Source organism: Schistocerca gregaria, chromosome 4 (genome assembly GCF_023897955.1).
Source record: "Schistocerca gregaria isolate iqSchGreg1 chromosome 4, iqSchGreg1.2, whole genome shotgun sequence".
Lineage (NCBI taxonomy): Eukaryota > Metazoa > Arthropoda > Insecta > Orthoptera > Acrididae > Schistocerca > Schistocerca gregaria.
In genome coordinates this window covers 259,936,132-259,954,650 of record NC_064923.1, presented here as the reverse complement: position 1 = coordinate 259,954,650, position 18,519 = coordinate 259,936,132, and the positions used below count along the sequence as shown (strand labels likewise).

The 18,519-nt window shown below is 45.2% G+C and overlaps 1 protein-coding gene across 1 annotated transcript in view; it reads left to right on the top strand.

The window, feature by feature from the left end:
* The window catches only part of LOC126365758 (probable G-protein coupled receptor 139), a 1,098,473-nt gene that overhangs the window by 539,918 nt on the left and 540,036 nt on the right, over positions 1 to 18,519 (top strand). The window contains exon 4 of the mRNA XM_050008257.1: positions 1,073 to 1,213. Within this exon, the coding sequence (XP_049864214.1) occupies positions 1,075 to 1,213 (139 nt within the window). The 5' untranslated portion in view covers positions 1,073 to 1,074. The remainder of the gene's footprint in view (positions 1 to 1,072; positions 1,214 to 18,519) is intronic.

Here is an 18,519-nt window from a genome sequence, read left to right as displayed (position 1 = left end):
AGCCACGGCGTCGTGGTTATGTGGTTGCGTTTTACATTGTGAAGGAGGTAATTCGAGTTCAGATATCACTTGTGCCTTTTTTTATGAACTGTCCTTCCAGTCATTGATATGTCTGTTCAATGTATTTGTGTCTGTGTCATGGTGTAACGTCCGTTTGCAAGAGCGAGATGTAACCTTCACACTTACGTAAGTAACACATGTTATGACTCTTGGCTTCCATTTCGGAAGTTTAGACTCTTGAATTCCTTTGTTGTAAAACAATTCACACCCATTTATTTGTGATTCCATTTCCCTGAGAGGTCTATACAGCATCTCGCCTGCTCTCATTATTCATCACATTTGCTTGCGACAGTAATACATTCTTACCACATGTTTCATGTTCAACAACCAATATACATTATGACAGCCAAGACTGCAGAAGCAGAAAGACAGACAAGCCAATGACCAGGCGGAGAGTTCAGAAACATGTCGAAAAAAAATGGTTCAAAGGAGATTTGAACATGCATTTCCCACTTTCCAACGCTGTGACCACACAATCACAATGCCGTCGTTCGTGTAAATCGCTCGATGTTGCACGTCTTATGGTTGGACAGTTCACCATTTCCATTTTGCTTCTTTTTTCACAGTTCCGAACATCTTCTTCTTGTTTTTATGCTTGATCTGTGTTCTGTTTTTGACGGGTAGTCCATTGGGCCATTTTACCGCTAAATCTGGGAGAAGCGCGATAGGGAGTTTCCCTTGTGAGAAGATTGCCAGTGAATATATATTGATGTTTGAGCTCCAAACCCACCTCATCTGAACCTGACAGAACAATTACCTAGTACAGGCCCTGAACTCAGACACAAACCAGCTCGTGATTTACAACTTGTCAAATCCGTGCCAAGCAGAATCGCAGTTGTATCGCGTTCGAAATGTTTGCCGTCTTGGTACTAAGAGGGTGGATATAGCGTTTCAACTCGTCATTGTATTTTGCATCCTCGTTGAGTACTTGGTAAAAGTCCCTGTAAGTATGCACTAGCTGCAGCCGTAAATCTACGGCCAGTAAGAGGTGAGTGGTGTGCTGGTGTTGCAGAGATGCTGGGCGAGGACGTGGACGAGGAGCTGGGCCAGTGGGGCGCCGCCCTGGGCTACATGGCGGGGCCGGCCGGCCGCTCCGGCAGCAGCAACGGCCTCCTGGCGGCCCTGCTGGACGCCACCCTCAGCTCCACCACAGGTAGGCTTACTGCATGCAGCCTCTGGACTCACCACTGCCACCTCACTCTCCTGAGCGCTACTCACGACACAACAGTAAATCGGCACTATCTCATTCAAGTCTAGCATCCGATCTTCTATTAGTCAATCTCCTGCTTTCTCCTCTCTCTATTTATCCCCGGCTTCCACCTCTCTGTCCACCTCCATCTCCCCTCTCTCGTTCCTCCTCCTCCATCCCACAATACTTGTCCCTGCGCTCCTGCCCCTCCCTATGTCTATGTTCTCCTCCTCCATCTGCTCCTTCCATCTCTATCCATCCCGACCTCCCTTCTTTGTCGATCTCCTCCTCCCTCCTCTCTCTGTCCATGTCTTCCCTTTCTCTGTCCATTTCATCCTCCCCTTCTCTCTGTCCACAGCCTCACCTCCCCCCTCCCCACTCCCAATCCATCTCCTCATCTCTCATGTCCTCCTTCCCTTGTCTCTTCCCATCTCTTCCCCTCCCTGTCTCTTCCCTTCTTCTTTCCTTCATATGTATGCATCAGTGCCTCTCTCCCCCCCCCCCCCCTCTCTGTACAGCTGCTACTCTTCAATTTCTCTGTACTTCTCCCCCTTCCTGTCCATCTCCTCTGCCCCCTATCAGAGTCCATCTGTTCCATCCTATTCTCTGTCTGTCCATTGACTTCTCCCCTACTCTCTCCAAGTTATCATCCCATCCCAAGAGTAAGTTGCTGGTTCTTAGCTCCAAAGTCTTTATTTCCATCAGTAAGTAATATGTCTACCAAATTTTGTTGAAACCGATCCATGGGTTTAGGAGAATCATTTTATCCGTAGCTTTGTCCATTACGCACATGTCACATATATTTCACATAGATATAACATATTTCGCACATATTTCACTTGTCTGTATCAATATTCGTCCTACAGTTCCCTTTTCAAGGAGCTCAATGCGTAAGACGTTATATCTCTTGAAATACTTGTCGTACGAAATTTTTGAATTTATTGGCTTATGTGGATACTGCGAAATGTGATACGAATAGAGTTAGTAATAAAGAAATAACAAAATAAAATGATGCGACAGTCTTTCACGCATTCCCGTGTTTATGACTTCATATCTCCTAAACCACGTGTCATACGTATATATAGGTACATTCTGCAGCATATGTGGGCACTGTCTGCTAAATGTGTTGCAAATACAGTTAGTAGTAAAGAAGTAAGAAGTTAAAGGGCCATGCCTAATGCTGCAGTTTTACTGCACAAACATCAAAAGCATAGCAAGCAAAAAACTTTTTTCATTTGTTCTTTTTGTGGGTGTTTTCAGCGAGTAAAATTTTCGTAAAGGTTGGAAATTACGTGTAAAGTTTGTTGCAGGTCACAAAGTACTCTCATTCTCAAATACTAAATGGATATAGTCTGGGTATTTTCTCGTCCCAAGGTACGATACATTTTAAACCCGCACCCTCACCCCTTTGGTAGGTAGGTGGTTTTAGCCCCACAACGATGATTTACAGACAGTAAGTGATGTTTGTACCAAGTTTGGTTTAAATCGGTGCAGTGGTTTAGCAGGAGACGTGGAAAAAAAATATATATCCATTTTTATGATATGTGTGAGTTCCTTCAGAATTATTAGGCTCTGTAGGAGAACCAGTCATCTTTATTACTAATCGGCTAACTTTGGAGTACAATCACAGTTGTGGGCTACCACCTAACGGCTTTCAGGAGTACAAAAATTGAATTTTCAGTATTTAATGAAGTTATTGACCGAATTGAAATCTTCAAAATGCTGTCATAATCTATTCATTGAGAGCTATAGTCTTATGTTACAGATTTAACACAATAATTCAATTGCGTGCATTCTTGAGGCGGCGTGCCTCAGTGCGCGCAAATTATCCAGACACACCTCTTTTGTGGCTGTTTGTGTCGCATGCATGGGTCCCTGACCTGAACTATTCTCCTAGCTTCATTTCGTGTTGCGGTTTTGGTTTGTTTGCTTTTCCTCCTCCTTTTCGGCTTTTCGTTTTAGGTCCCCCTTAAGAGTTTTACCTCTGCCTCTAAAACTGAAATCTGTAGTGTGAGCCAGATGGGGAAGAACTCCCTCCCTAGTGTCTTTGGTGTGGTTTCCTCTCCCCTCCTCATCCTCTCCCTCTCCATTTTCCCCCTTCCCCTCCCTCCCCGCCATAGCCCTTTCGCCTCACCAGTTTGGCAGCCGGTACATGTGGTGGGGCTGTTATGTACTCATTTTCCTGAGCCCCCTTACACCACAGAGATCACACTGTTGGTGCCTGCGCTGTGAATGCCTTGTGAAAACCTAGGAGTGGCTGCCTATCTTTTCGGGGCATTGGGGCATCCAATCTCTGGGAACGACCATCATGCCACGCAGCTGTTGCTGTTTCTGGGAGGCGTCCACGATCGTTCAAATGTGTGTGAAATCTTGATGGGACTGAACTGCTAAGGTCATCAGTCCCTAAGCTTACACACTACTTAACCTAAATTATCTTAAGGACAAACACACACACACACCCATTCCCGAGGGAGGACTCGAACCTGCGCCAGGCCCAGCCACACAGTCCATGACTGCAGCGCTTCAGACCACTCGGCTAAACCCGCACGGCGAGCCCCTGACTGAAGTTGGTGATACCAGAACCGAAGTTTGCACATGAAACACGTTAAACTCTCTGGCCGTTCTTCTGCAGCCGCGTCTCTTCCTAGGAATAGTTCTGTCTCAAATCCTGTTTCTGCATTCCTGACATTTCGTCCCTTGGCTACCCACTGGGAGGAGGGCCAGGCCATCAGCTTGGGGCAAAACCCATTCTGCAGCTCCTGGTCTGTACCGGGACTGACGGGAATACTTTTTCCGCCACCAAACCTCTTTTTTTTATGGAACAGTTTGAGGAAAAGTTTGGTGAAGTTGAGTTATTAAGCAAGATGAGATCTGGCTCCCTGCTTATAAAGATAGCCTCTGCCAGCTAGTTGGCCTCCTTCTGTGCTTACGACCACTTAGGAGACATCCAAGTGCTCACAAGTCTCTCAGCACACAGGTGTAATTTTCGGTAGGTCAAATGGGTCAAATGGGTCTGAGCACTATGGGACTTAACATCTATGGTCATCAGTCCCCTAGAACTTAGAACTGCTTAAACCTAACTAACCTAAGGACATCACACAACACCCACTCATCACGAGACACAGAAAAATTTTCGGCAGGAATCTTCTCCTTTAGTCTGATGACAAACATATGGCTAATCTGGAATGACGTGGCGTTCATTTCGTCCCTCGTGTCCAGAGATGCCCTAAGGACAATCATATAGACACTGGCGCTTTCATCCTGGCCTATGAGAAGGTTACCCTGCTGGAGAAGGTCAACGTGATGAAATATAGATGCGACATCAAACCAGTCATTGCACCTTTCATGTTTTACTTTGTTACCTCAAGTTGTGCCACATGTCCTCGAGGTGCGATGCCACTCCCATCTGTGGCCGCCCACTTCATGTTGGGAGCCTTTCAACCTACTGACTAACTGTGTAAACTGCTCTGGTTTACATTCTCCCCACGCATCGGAGTTTCCAGTATATGCAAAGGAAGAAAGCATCCACAAATACAGATCATTGACCATCTCAGCTACTTCGACACTGTGAATCTCTCATTTACCTTTGCCTCAGTTACAGTGGTGGTGGTGGTGGTAGTTAGTGTTTAACGTCCCGTCGACAACGAGGTCATTAGAGACGGAGCGCAAGCTCGGATTAGGGAAGGATTGGGAAGGAAATCGGCCGTGCCCTTTCAAAGGAACCATCCCGGCATTTGCCTGAAACGATTTAGGGAAATCACGGAAAACCTAAATCAGGATGGCCGGAGACGGGATTGAACCGTCGTCCTCCCGAATGCGAGTCCTCAGTTACGACTTCCCCTCCTCCCCCATCCTCCTTATCCCATCCTACTTCCTTCCCTACCCCCCCCCCCCCTCAAGGAACTGCTCCTCCTCCTACCCAGCCAGAGGAGAAATCCTTTTCTGTGGCTCCTGATAGGGGTGTGGGTCCCTCTCAGAACACCTTTCTCCAGCGTTATTTAAGATCAGAAGGTGGAAACCTCAGATCAAATGAGGGAGCCCTCACTCCAAAGGCCCCAAAGCCGCTCACTCTCTGTCTGATAAGGACATGGCTACCTCCTATTCCTTTTATGATAACACCTCCTCCCACCCTCTAAGGGAGAAGAAGAACCAGCACAGGTCCAAGAACGAGTCTTCCACGGCATCCTGGGGGTCTTCACCCTCTCCTTCTCACTCCAAATCAGACCCAGTTTTTATCGATGTCACCCCATCTTCGTCAGTGACGTCCTTGGCTTCTTTATGTCTAACCTGGACTCTAGCCTCACGATAATCCAGAGGAATTGCAATGGATATTACTCTCACCTACTGTAAATACAACAATTTATTTCCTCTTATTCTGCATTCTGTCTTACTCTTCAAGAAACGCACTTCCGTGATGACCACTCTCCGATATTTCATGGTTATTGGGCATTCTGTCAGAACCGTGTTGGCCCCAAGATAGCATCTGGAGGAGTCTGCACTTCGCACCAATGTCATTAGTGACTGGATCCCTCTTTGCACAACCTGAAAGCATTAGTGGTACGAATGCAAACTACTCTATCAACACCATTTACAATGTCTCTCTTTATCTAGATGGGTCACTTAACAAAGCCCCGATATCTCCTCCTTGGCGCCTTCAGTGCACATTACGCCCTGCGGGGGAATGCAGCTTCGATCGGTAGGGGTCTTCTAGTCGACCGACTTACTTCAGACGTTGATTTGTGTCCCCTCAATAACAGTTCTCCAACCCACTTCAGTGCCACTAATGGCGCCTTTTCTGCTACCGATTTCACGGTCTTCTCCCCTTCTCTCATAGCTTCACAACAATGGTCACGCTATAATGACAGTGACCACTTTGAAGTGATTCTGCTATTCCCGTCCCACCACTAAGCAGACAGACCCGCACGTTGGGAATTCTGAAGAGCCAATGGGCGTGCTGCGCTCTTCGCCACTTCTCTCAGATTACATTGATGCTGTCGTACGAGACATCTGTGACACTATTCTACATGGCGCTGGAACTGCTATCCCCCTATCCACAGGTCCACTTCCTGGTCGACCAGAGCTATAGTGGACCATGGATACAGCAGTCGCTATCCAGGACCACCGACGGGCGCTACAGAGATTCATCCTTCACAGACCAACCTTATCGCTTTTAAGCGTCTCTGTGCTAAGGCTCGCTACCTTATTATGCACAGTAAAACGGAATGCTGACAGCCCTGGGGACGTATGACTCTTCATCTCAGATTTGGTCTAAGCTCTGTAACCTTCTGGGCCGCCAGCGACATCCTACGGTCCAGGTCTTATCCTACAGAGTGTACTGTGTACTGATCCACTGGTCTTTACAGAATACCTTTTGCGACACACTTTGTCACAGCATCGGCACTCTCTTCCTATCCTGCTACCTTGCTCCAGCAGGAACAAGAAGAAATCCGCCCTGTTTCAACTCCCACAATCTGTAGTCTATAATGAACCCTTCACTGAAGGGGAATTCTTGCAGGCTTTTAACTCTTCACATGACACTGCCCCAGTCTCGGATTCCATCCACGACCAGATGATCCGACTTCGACATTACCCAGAGAGAACATCTACTTAGGGTCTTTAGCCACATTTGTCTCATGGGTATCTTCCTCTCTCAATGGCGAGACAGCTTAGTTATCCCCATAGTTAAGCCTGGAAGAACCAAGCGTCTCTTGACAGCAACCGATCAATTAGCCTGAACAATGTACTTTGCAAATTGCTCGAGGGGATGGTTAGATTCCGATTATGTTGGATATTCGCATCTCGGGGCCTTTTGTCCCTATATCAGTATGGCTTCTGGGAAGAACGATCTACAAATGAACGTTTATTCAGATTGGAAACAGCAATTAGACAGGCTTTCTCTAATCACCAACATCTTGTTGCGGTCTTCTTTGACCTACATAAGGCATACAACACGGCTTCGCACCATCTCATTTTAGTTACCCTCCATGACTGGAGCCTTCATAGCCACCTTCCGATGTTTATCTGCGAGTTTCTATCCCACCAACTTTTCTGGGTTAGAGTTGGCACTTCACTAAGTATCCCTCGGATCAGGGAGAATGGTATCTCGCAGAGTTCTGTATTAAGCATCATTCTCTTCCTCGTCGCCGTCAATGGGCCTGTAACCTCTGTTGGGCTATTGTCTTTTCATCTGGTGCAGCTCTCATTCAGTAGCATCTGCTGAGCGCCAGCTCCAGCATCATCCAACAGGCCTTTGTGTGGGCTCTTTCCGGTGGCTTCCAGTAGCTACATTAAAACACGAGCACAGTCCTGTTTCTTGGGTCATTTTTCTCCATATTCACCACCTGAAGTCAACCTGCATATGGACTATCAGACCAATTGTGTGATTGGATTGAAGAGTTTCTAGATAACAGAACGCAGCATGTCATTCTCAATGGAGAGAAGTCTTCCGAAGTAAGAGTGATTTCAGGTGTGCCACAGAGGAGTGTCATAGCACCGTTGCTATTCACAATATACGTAAATACCCTTGTGGATGACATCGGAAGTTCACTGAAGCTTTTTGCAGATGATGCTGTGGTGTATCGAGAGGTCGTAACAACAAAAAATTGTACTGAAATGCAGGAAGATCTGCAGCGAATTGATGCATGGTGCAGGGAATGGCAATTCAGTATCAATGTAGACAAGTGTAAAGTGCTGCGAGTACATAGAAAGAAAGATCCCTTATCATTTAGCTACAAAATAGCAGGTCAGCAACTGGAAGCAGTTAATTCCATAAATTATCTGGGAGTACGCATTAGGAGTGATTTAAAATGGAATGACCATATAAAGTTGATCGTCGGTAAAGCAGATGCCAGACTGAGATTCATTGGAAGAATCCTAAGGAAATGCAATCCGAAAACAAAGGAAGTAGGTTACAGTACGCTTGTTCGCCCACTGCTTGAATACTGCTCAGCAGTGTGGGACCCGTACCAGATAGAGTTGATAGAAGAGATAGAGAAGATCCAACAGAAAGCAGCGAGCTTCGTTACAGGATCATTTAGTATTCGCGAAAGCGTTACGGAGATGATAGATAAACTCCAGTGGAAGACTCTGCAGGAGAGACGCTCAGTAGCTCGGTATGGGCTTTTGTTAAAGTTCCGAGAACATACCTTCACCGAAGAGTCAAGCAGTATATTGCTCCCTCCTACGTATATCTCGCGAAGAGACCATGAGGATAAAATCAGAGAGATTAGAACCCACACAGAAGCATACCGACAGTCCTTTCCTCCTACGTATATCTCGCAAAGAGACCATGAGGATAAAATCAGAGAGATTAGAACCCACACAGAAGCATACCGACAATCCTTTCCCCGAACAATACGAGACTGGAATATACCCTCCGCCACACACCGTCAAGTGGCTTGCGGAGTATGGATGTAGATGTAGATGAAGCTTAATTCTCTACACCTCTTGGTCCACATATTTTGGGATGCAGACCATGCTACTCTTCCCTGTGTTTACTGCACTTTCGTATGGCTGTTAGTTTTACAGCTCAGCAGCTCCTTCCACTATGAAACTACTTGACACTATTCATCATTATGGGGTGCATCGGGCTATCGGTGCCTTTTGCACTAGTCTTGTTGTGTCTTCTCGCAGAAGTGGGGATTCCACAAGTACAGCTGCTGGCGTCTTACGCAATTGCCATTCAACGAATCCTTGACCATCCCATGTACCCCATTCTCTTTGCAAATGGGGGATGTCTCCCTCCTGATACCCACCCTCAGGTGATGTTGCTGGTCAGAATGTGTCTCACTTCCCTCTGTGGTGATCTTCATCTCCACTCAAGGGAATATGCCCCATATATATCGTCCCGCACTCCCTACCCCCCGTCCTTGGATGATGCGTACACCAAGGATTAGTGCCGACCTAAGGTCTCTGTGGAGCCTATGATATTCCGGCGTCTTGTACGTTCCATATTTGAAGTGATCCAGGGTGTTACCACCTTCTACACTGATGACTCTAAAATGATACATAAGGCGGCGTACACTTTTACATCTATTACTGGCATGAAACTCAATTTACTGCCAGGGTCATGTAATGTATTCACAACAGAGTTGCTAGCCATTAGCGTTTTGTTGCACAGGTCTCCCTCCACAGTACCAGACCGATGCTAATATCGTCACCCTTCGTTTTCTGCTATCAACGTCCTTCTCCCTTCCCTTACCATGCCATCTGCTCAGCTGTTTTCCTCTGGGTCCCAAGTCATGTCGGCATCCCAGGGAACGAACTGGCTGACCGTTTTGCTAGAGAGGCAGATGCTTGACCCCTCATTTCCTTTCATGGTTCCAGATGCAGGTAAGCGGAAACACATCAAATGTCTCTTTGCCCTTTAAGTGACATGACATCTGGTGCGCCACTGCCCTCAGTAATAAACCCCGTGCAATCAAGGAGACTGCTGCAATTTAAGACTCTTCTTTCCACTCCTCTCAAAAGGAGTCCACTGTCTTATGCCGTCCACGCATTGGTCGTATGAGGCTCACCCACTGTTTTCTTTTGCTTAACGAGCCATCCCCACAATGTGTCTGTGGAGCTAGACTGATGGGTACCACATATAGTGGTGGAATTTCCCCTTCTTTTTGCCCTTAGTACTAAGTGTAGTCTTACAGAATCCTTGTCTTTAGTATTAGCAGACGATTCACGGATGGGTTTCCTACGTGAAAGAAGATTTTATTTTCTGTTATAAGGTTTTGCTTTACACCTGGAACAGGGGCAGAGTGGTTGTGGTTGGAGCCTCTCTTCGTGTTTTCTGGATATTGGACCCATGAGCACTCTCCTTCGGAGGCTTTTCCTGCCTTCTACTATGTGTATTTTTAGCTTCCTCGCTTTATGGTTTGACCCCCCCCCCCCCGACTGGATCCACCCACTTTTAGGGAACACCTCTTTCTTAGACATGTAATTGCTGAATCTCGGGACTGATGACGCCGCCGTTTAGTCCCATTACCCTCCGTCAATCAATCAACCAATCAGTCGGACTTTATTCATGCTGTATTTTAGAAGTAGAGTACTTCCAACAAACTCAGCACACAATTTTAGACTTTTATGAAACTTTTTCTCTCTTAATCCACACATGAAACGATGAAAGGGAAAAATGTATGTAAACAGACAGAATACGACGCTCCCGTCGGCAACGAATATATAAGGCAACAAGTGTCTGGCGCAGTTATTAGATCGGTTACTGCTGCTACAATGACAGGTTATCAAGATTTAAATGAGTCTGAACGTGGTGTTATAGTCGGCGGACGAACGACGGGAAACAGCGTCTCCGGGCTAGCTATGAATTGGAGATTTTCTTTTACGACCATTCACGAGTGTATCGTGAATAACAGGAACCCGGTAAAATCTCAGACATCGGTGCGGTCGCAAAAAGACCCTGCAAGAAAGGAACCAACGGCGACTGAATAGAATTGTTCAACTTGACAGAAGTGCAACCGTCTGCGAATTGCTGCAGATATTAGTGCGAGGCGATAAACAAGTATCAGCGTGCGAACCATTCAACGAATCATCATTGATATGGGCTTTCGGAGCCGAAGGCCCACTCGTTTACCCTTGATGACTGCACGACACAAAGCTTTACGACTCGCCTGAGCCGGTCAACACTGACACTGGACTGTTGATGACTGGAAACATGTTGCCTGGTCAGACGAATCTCGTTTCAAATTGTATCGAGCTGATGGACGCGTACGGGTATGGAGACAACCTCTTGAATCCATGGACTCTACATGACAGCAGGAGACTGTTCAAGCTGGTGGAGGCTCCTTAATGGTGTGGGGCGTGTGAAGTTCGAGTGATATGAGACTCCTGATACATCCGGATACGATTTTGACATGACACGTACGTAAGCATGCTGCCTGACTACCAGCATTCATTCATGTCCATTGTGCATTCTTAGCCGGCCGCTGTGGCCGTGCGGTTCTAGGCACTTCAGTCTGGAACCGCGTGACCGCTACGGTCGCAGGTTCGAATCCTGCCTCGGGCATCGATGTGTCTGATGTCCTTAGGTTAGTTAGGTTTAAGTAGTTCTAAGTTCTAGGGGACTGATGACCACAGATATTAAGTCCCCTAGTGCTCAGAGCCATTTGAACCATTGTGCATTCTTAAGGATTTGGACAATTCCAGCACGACAGTGCGACATCCTACGTGTCTACAATTGCTACAGAGTGGCTCCAGGAACACTCTTCTGAGTTTAAACACTTCAACTGGCCACCAAAGTCCCCAGGCATTAATATTATTGAGCATATCTGGGATGCCTTGCAACGTGTTGTTCAGAAGGGATCTCCACCTCCTCGTACTCATACGGATTTATCGACTGCCTTGCAGGATTGATGGTTTAAATTTCCTCCAGTAGTAATTCAGACATAATCGAGTCCATGCCACGTCGTGTTACGGCACTTCTGCGTGCTCGCGGGAGCCCTACACGATATTAGCCAGGTGAACCAGTTACTTTGGCTTTTCAGTGTATATCATTGTACGAAACACAGTTTGGGAGATATGAAGTTTTATATATGGACGTTGAATTCATTAAAGAATCGAGGGTGGGAACTTACTGGTGACAAAACTATTCCACATGATATGCGAGCTGTATTACATGATTGAAATATTCTCAGGTTGAAGGAGAATGTAATGGCTCCAAATCCAAAGAAGGCAGTTGCCGACTAGTGTATTATTAAACTATCAGTTTAACAAATCACTGACACGAATTATTTGCTGAAGAATGCACAAGCTGCTACAGATCGACCATCGGGTAGATCGGTAGCAATACGCGGGGCAATACTGGGCCTAAGAGTTATGTTAGAATATAAGCTGAAGAGAGGAACACCGACATTCATAGCGTTTGTAGATTTAGAGAACGCTATGTTGACCGCAATACATTCTTTGAAATTATGAAGGTAGCAGGAGTAAAACACTAACAACTCAGGTTATAAACAACTTGTGAAGAAAACAGATTGTCCTTTTAAGAATCGAAGGCTGTGATAGGGAGGAGCAGGTCATAATGTTCACGCTGGGAGATATTCAATCTGTATATTGAGCAAGTTGTGAAATAAGCCAACGAGAAATTTGAAAAGGGAATTAAAGTTCAGAGAGTACAAGATTGAAGGAATGAATAATGTATAGATAAAAAGATGAATATCAATTAAAGTAAAGCAAGGGTAACGGAATGTAGTCTAATTAAATCAGATGATGCTGACAGAATTAGATTAGGAAATGAGACACCAAAAGTAGTCGGGGAGTTTTGTAATTTGTGCAGAAAAATAAATGGCTGTTAACGAAGGAGAGGGGATATAAAATGTAGACTGGTTGTAGCAAGCATAGTGTTATGAAAAAGAGGAAATTGTTAACACCTAATATCAATTTAAGTGTTAGAATTATTTTTGTTGCAGACTGTATTTAATTCCAGGAATGTTAGCAGGAATACAAAAATCAAAATATACAAGACCATATTAAGACCTACAGTGATATATGGATCAGAAGGCTGGGCATTGACATTACAGGAGGAGAACTGGTTATGGAGATGGGAAAGAAAGATACTGAGAAGGATGTTTGGAGCAGTGAGAGAGGAAGATGGCCGTAGAACTACAAAAAGGAGAGAAGGAGAGAAGTAGATCCAGGAAAAGGTGGCTGGAACCATAAGGAAGAAGATCTAAAGGCTATGAGAATAAGAAATTGGTGAAGGAAGGCGATGGACAGAGAAGAGTGGAGGCAGGTGATACAGGACGCTAAGGTTCTTCAAGGATTGTAGAGCCAACCAAGAATGCGTTCCTATTTTTGATTAGTTCTTCTCTTGCATTACTGATATTTGATTTTGTCAGTACAACGAGAAAATCATCAAAGTTGCAAGAAAGCACTGCAATATTGACCTGTTTCTCGTTGTACTCATTAACAGAAGTTGCTGAGCCACAGCTGTTCAACTTACTGGAAGTTCCTAAATTTGATTTTGCTTTGATAACACAGTACTCACCTGAACAGAAATCACGTTCATCCTGCAACTGTACATCACAAATACCCACTGTATCTGTATTTAACCCACCCATTTCTCGTTTTAAGATACCTTCAGTCCGGATGCACTTTTCATTCGATCTCCTGCGAGTATCATCTGAGGCTGTGAGTAATGAGGGCAATGCTTAGTAGGCACTACCTACGTAGTCTGCGGGATATGGGAATTTAGACTGGACAAGAAGTGTGCTCAGATAGCCGAAGTGCTGAAGGCGACCGCTCGCGATAAGCGGGAAATCTGGTTTCGAGTTCCGGTCTGGCACAAATCTTCACTTGTTGCCTTTGGATTAATTCACTGTTCTATTGCAGCTGATGTCGGAAATTATTTTTCGTCAGGGAAGCGGTTGCGGTTGATTTGAACTTATTGCTGATTCAAGAGGTTCACTTGTGAAGTACGTTCCACAAAGCTCTGATACCAGCAAGAGACAGTCACATGACTTACTTTCAAGTGCCGTAAGTACGGGCTGTAGTTAAGTAACGGAGAATTATAGTGGTACAGGAACAGACAATAAAAACACGAGGACAAAGAGTAATACAACTGCTGTAGACAGTGAGCAAACACTGGAAGTTTCCAGACTTGAGGTTTCACTCTGCATCAGTGTTGCGCTGTTTTGAAACTTCCCGTGGTTTCAAAATTATATGCCACACCGGGAGTCGAAAACAGACCATGCATTTTGCAGTCCACTCTCATATATGTTCCAGACTGATTTGTATTATCACATTTATACTATGAATATCCATTTCGCATTCTCGCAAAGAGGGCGATTCCGAAATGCCAAACAACTTTCAATCGCGGTCTGAGGCTCATACTGTGAACCTTGCATTTAGCGAGCAAAGCTCTCACAGTCAGTTATCTAGGCAGGGTTCTCAACTCACTCTCGAGGCTCCATTTCTGTCTTTACCTCTCCCTTGTTTTACAAACTTTCTCCTGCGTAAGCTACTACTCCCTAACACAGTTTTAATCTCCCAGGAAGTTTCAAAACACAGTGCATTCCGCTGTAAAGTCAAATATTCATTTCTCTTTGCTCCAGAAGGAAAGGCCGAGCAGGAATAGGTTGGATGGACAATGTGTCGGATGAACTTGCCAATGTGTAGATCCGATGGTAGATGAGAAAATAAGAGATCAGAAATGTGTGGACGCAGAATCCTGAGGAGGGCAAAGCCCATCGACGGCTCAAGTGCCAAGGAATAAGAAGAAGTAATACACGACTCTTTCGTGTAGGGGTGCTAGTTCAGAAAATTTTTAGGAGAACTCAAATGAAGTTCGGAATGAAAGAGAAAGGTACTGGTTGATTTGAAGCGGTGAGGATGAGTTGTGTGCCGTATCTGGATAGCTCAATCGGCAAGAGCACGGCTCGCTGAAAGTGAGGTTCCGTGTTATAGTCCCACTCAGCAATTGAAAGTTGCCTGAAAGTGCATTGCTCTACAAAAAAAAGTAGCCAGGAAGTAAATTACACAGTTGAGAGAGTACAGAGATTGTAAAATCAAGTCAGTGAGCCCACATAGTGTGACATTACATACCCTCTAATATGTATGCATGCACTGATTTTGTTGGGTAGGGTGTATCCTTTTCTGAGACAACCTGGCCCGGAACCGTCATAACATGGTATTTGGGTACTGGACTGGTTCGGAGTTGATGTCCGAGCTGTTCCCACACGTGTTCTCTTGGGGACAGATCTGGGGACCTTACTGGCTGCAGGAGACCTCAGCATCACCTAGACTTTTCAGAGAGACACATGTCTCATGAGGACGAGCGCTATCCTGTTGAAAAATTGCACCACAATACTGTGAGGTGAGAAGTAACATATGAGGATTCAGGATGGCGTAACACACCATTCTGGCATCATAGTTCCGTCAATCACCATCACGTGTGACCTGTAGTCATACCTGACGGCTCCCCACACCATGTCGCTAAGGGTAATATAACTGTAACTCTCCAATACATCGAAAGTATGGAACCTTTCACTTCGTCGGTGCCATACTCGCCGACGATGATCATCCGTGGTAGTACAGAAACGCGATTCAAAAATGGTTCAAATGGCTCTGAGCACTATGGGACTGAACAGCTGTGGTCATCAGTCCCTTAGAACTTAGAACTACTTAAACCCAACTAACCTAAGGACATCACACACATCCATGCCCGAGGCAGGATTCGAACATGCGACCGTAGCAGCCGTGCGGTTCCGGACTGCGCCTGGAACCACGAGACCACCGCGGCCGGCAAACGCAATTCATTGTTGTACACAACGCGGCGACATTCATGACCAGTCCATCGTTCAAGATCACGTCACTACTCCAAACGCAGCGGTTTGTGTTGTGGTGCTAAGACGAAAGCTGAACGAAGTGAAAATAAGCGTAAGGAAAGCAATGAGAGAAACGTTCAACTATTTTGAAAGTTAAGCTCTGTCAACCGACCTGACTGAAAACACTAAGAGGTAAGAGGTTTTGCTAGTATGTAAGACCAGTAATCGGTTCGAAATCCAGTTCATTCATTCGAAAGATAACAGAGAGACGGCCGAAACACTGAATTTGGTCTTCCAGAATTGTTTCACCGCGGAAGATAGTAGCACGGTTCCTCCTGCTCCTTTCAATCACCGAAATGGCTGATATTGAGATAACCGAACACGGAATAGGAAAGCAACTACCATCGCTGAGTAGTGGAAAGGCATCAGGTCCAGATGAGATACCTGTAAGATTTTGCAAAGGTTATGGGAAAGAACTAGCTCGCTTTCGAGCAGCAGTTTATCATAGATCACTGGAGTTATCTAGCGACTGGAAAAAAACGCAGGTCATTCCCGTTTTGAAGAAGGACTATATCACGTCAAACTGTTGTAGAATTATTATGGAACACGTTTTATGTTCATGAATTAAGACATTTTTGGAGAACGAAAATCTGTTCTATAAAAATCAACATGGATTCCGCAAACAGATATCTGGCAAAACTCGGCAGGCTCTGTTCCTCCGTGAGATCCAAAGCGCTGTAGACAACGGCACTCAGTTTGAATCCGTATTCAGGAAGGCATTTGACAAAGTCCCGCACTGCCGTTTAGTGCAAAAAATACGAGCTTACGGGGGAACAGTCCATATTTGCAACTAGATTCAAGACTTCCTTGCAGACAGAAGTCAAAAAATCGTTCTTAACGGAACAAAATCGACAGGTGTAGATGTAATTTCCAGAGTACCCCAAGAAAGTGTGTGTGATAGGACCATTACTGTTTACAACGTGTATAAATAATGTAGCTGAAAGCATCGACAGGTCTTTAATACTGTTCGTAGATGATGCGGTTGTCCATAAGAAAGTGGTAACGTCTAAAAGTATCGATTTTCAGAACGTCCAGCAAATGATTGCTGAACGATGCAGGCTCTGCCAGCTGACACTGAAGATAGATAAATTTAACATATTGCAGATACATAGGAAAATAAATCCAGAGCTGTAGAACTACAGTATTGATGACAAATTTCTGGAAACACTTTTTTTAGTCGTCAGTCTTCTGACTAGTTTGATAACTGGATCTACACTACTTACTGGATCCACAGCAGAGCGACCTTAAGCGTAATGCCCACACAAAAGTAGTAACAGGAAAAGCAGATGCCAGACAAATTCATTGGAAGAACGTTACGGAAATGTAACTCATCCACGAGGGAAGGTGCTTTTAGGCTCTTGTTCGACTGATTTTCGAGTATTGTTCATCTATGTGGGATCCTTACCAGGTAGGGCATAGACGAGATAGAGATGATCCAAGGGAGAGCGGCGCGTTTCGTCATGGGAACGTTCTGTCGGCGCGGAGGCGTTACAGAGATGCCCAACTCCAGCGGCAGACATTACAAGAGAGGCATTATTCATCACGGAGAGGTACTATTGAAATCTCGAGAGAGACGTTCCCGGGGATAGTGGGACAACATATTACCTCCTCGCATGTACAGCTCGCGAAATGTCCCCAACGAGGGAATTCGAGAAACTGGAGTCAGTAGACAGTCTTATCGAGAATTATTCTTCGCACGGCCGATTAGCAAGTGGATGGAGGAGGGGGGAATCAGTTAGTGGTACCACGGCACACACCGTTAGGTGGCTTAGGGCGTATGATGTAAATGCTTACGCAGACTAGGTTATTGTGCCACCGCATTAGTCGACAATTTTGTTAACGTTTCTAATTTACGTTTTGCCGAGGGAGTAATGAAAGAAAGAGAGACATTCGCAAACGCTGTGCAAAAACTAATTACGTTTACAATTCGATCTAAACTCAACCCTTAGTCTGTTTGTAGTGAGAAAGTCAGAAAAACAAAACGTAACTGTAAATTTTATGTTGTTAGGGGTAACATTTACATAAACGTAAATTTTACAGTTTATTAATGGTATAATAGCCCAGTCAGTTAAGAACAAGAAAAAGTCTAATGTGGGAAATAATACGTGTAGTCACAAATTTTTGTGCAGTGGGTGGAGTGAGTGCCATGAACATACTAAAAATCCTTACCTGGCGGGGGAGAGGGGGATGTGAGGGCGTGGCCGATGTGCCACTGATGGACACTTCCGTCCGTTTTCTTGAATAATTAGAAACCGCTACCTCTAGCGAAAACGTATTCTAATGAATAAAAAAATTTTCTGTCATTATATTCTTTTAAGGTGTCCCTCACAGAACCTGAAAGAAATATGACATAAAAGTCTTACGATGACCTTAGACGTTAACATTATGTGTACTATGTGTATTGTCCTTTCTGGATAAATACTTGTGCCAATGGGCTTGAAAACAGGAAAGACCGGCTTTTACCTCTGCATTTCGTAGTATTTCAGTTGCTGAGAGTTAATTGTGATCCGCCCAAACACATCTTATGTTGTTACCGTGTGCCCTACATTCAGCAATCGGACAATATGTTGCATTCTGCCGTGTTATGCCTGGTCGGTACGACCACCTCTCTCACCTCTCATCACAGACAGAAGAAGCTAATTTAAAAAAAAAATTGAATGTAGTCTACTTGTCAGCTTTCATGTGTTATTTCACTGATATTCCGTCTCTGGTTCTTACTGAATGTTCAAATGTGTTTGAGTTCTTAAGGGACCAAACTGCCGAGGTCATCGGTCCCTAGACTTGCACACTACTTAATCTAACTTATGCTAAGCACAACACACCCACCCATGCCCGAGGGAGGACTCGAACCTCCGGTGGGAGGGGCCGTGCACTCAGTGACACGACGCCTCGAACCACGAGGCCACTCCGCGCGGCGGTTCTTATTACTCCGTACAATTT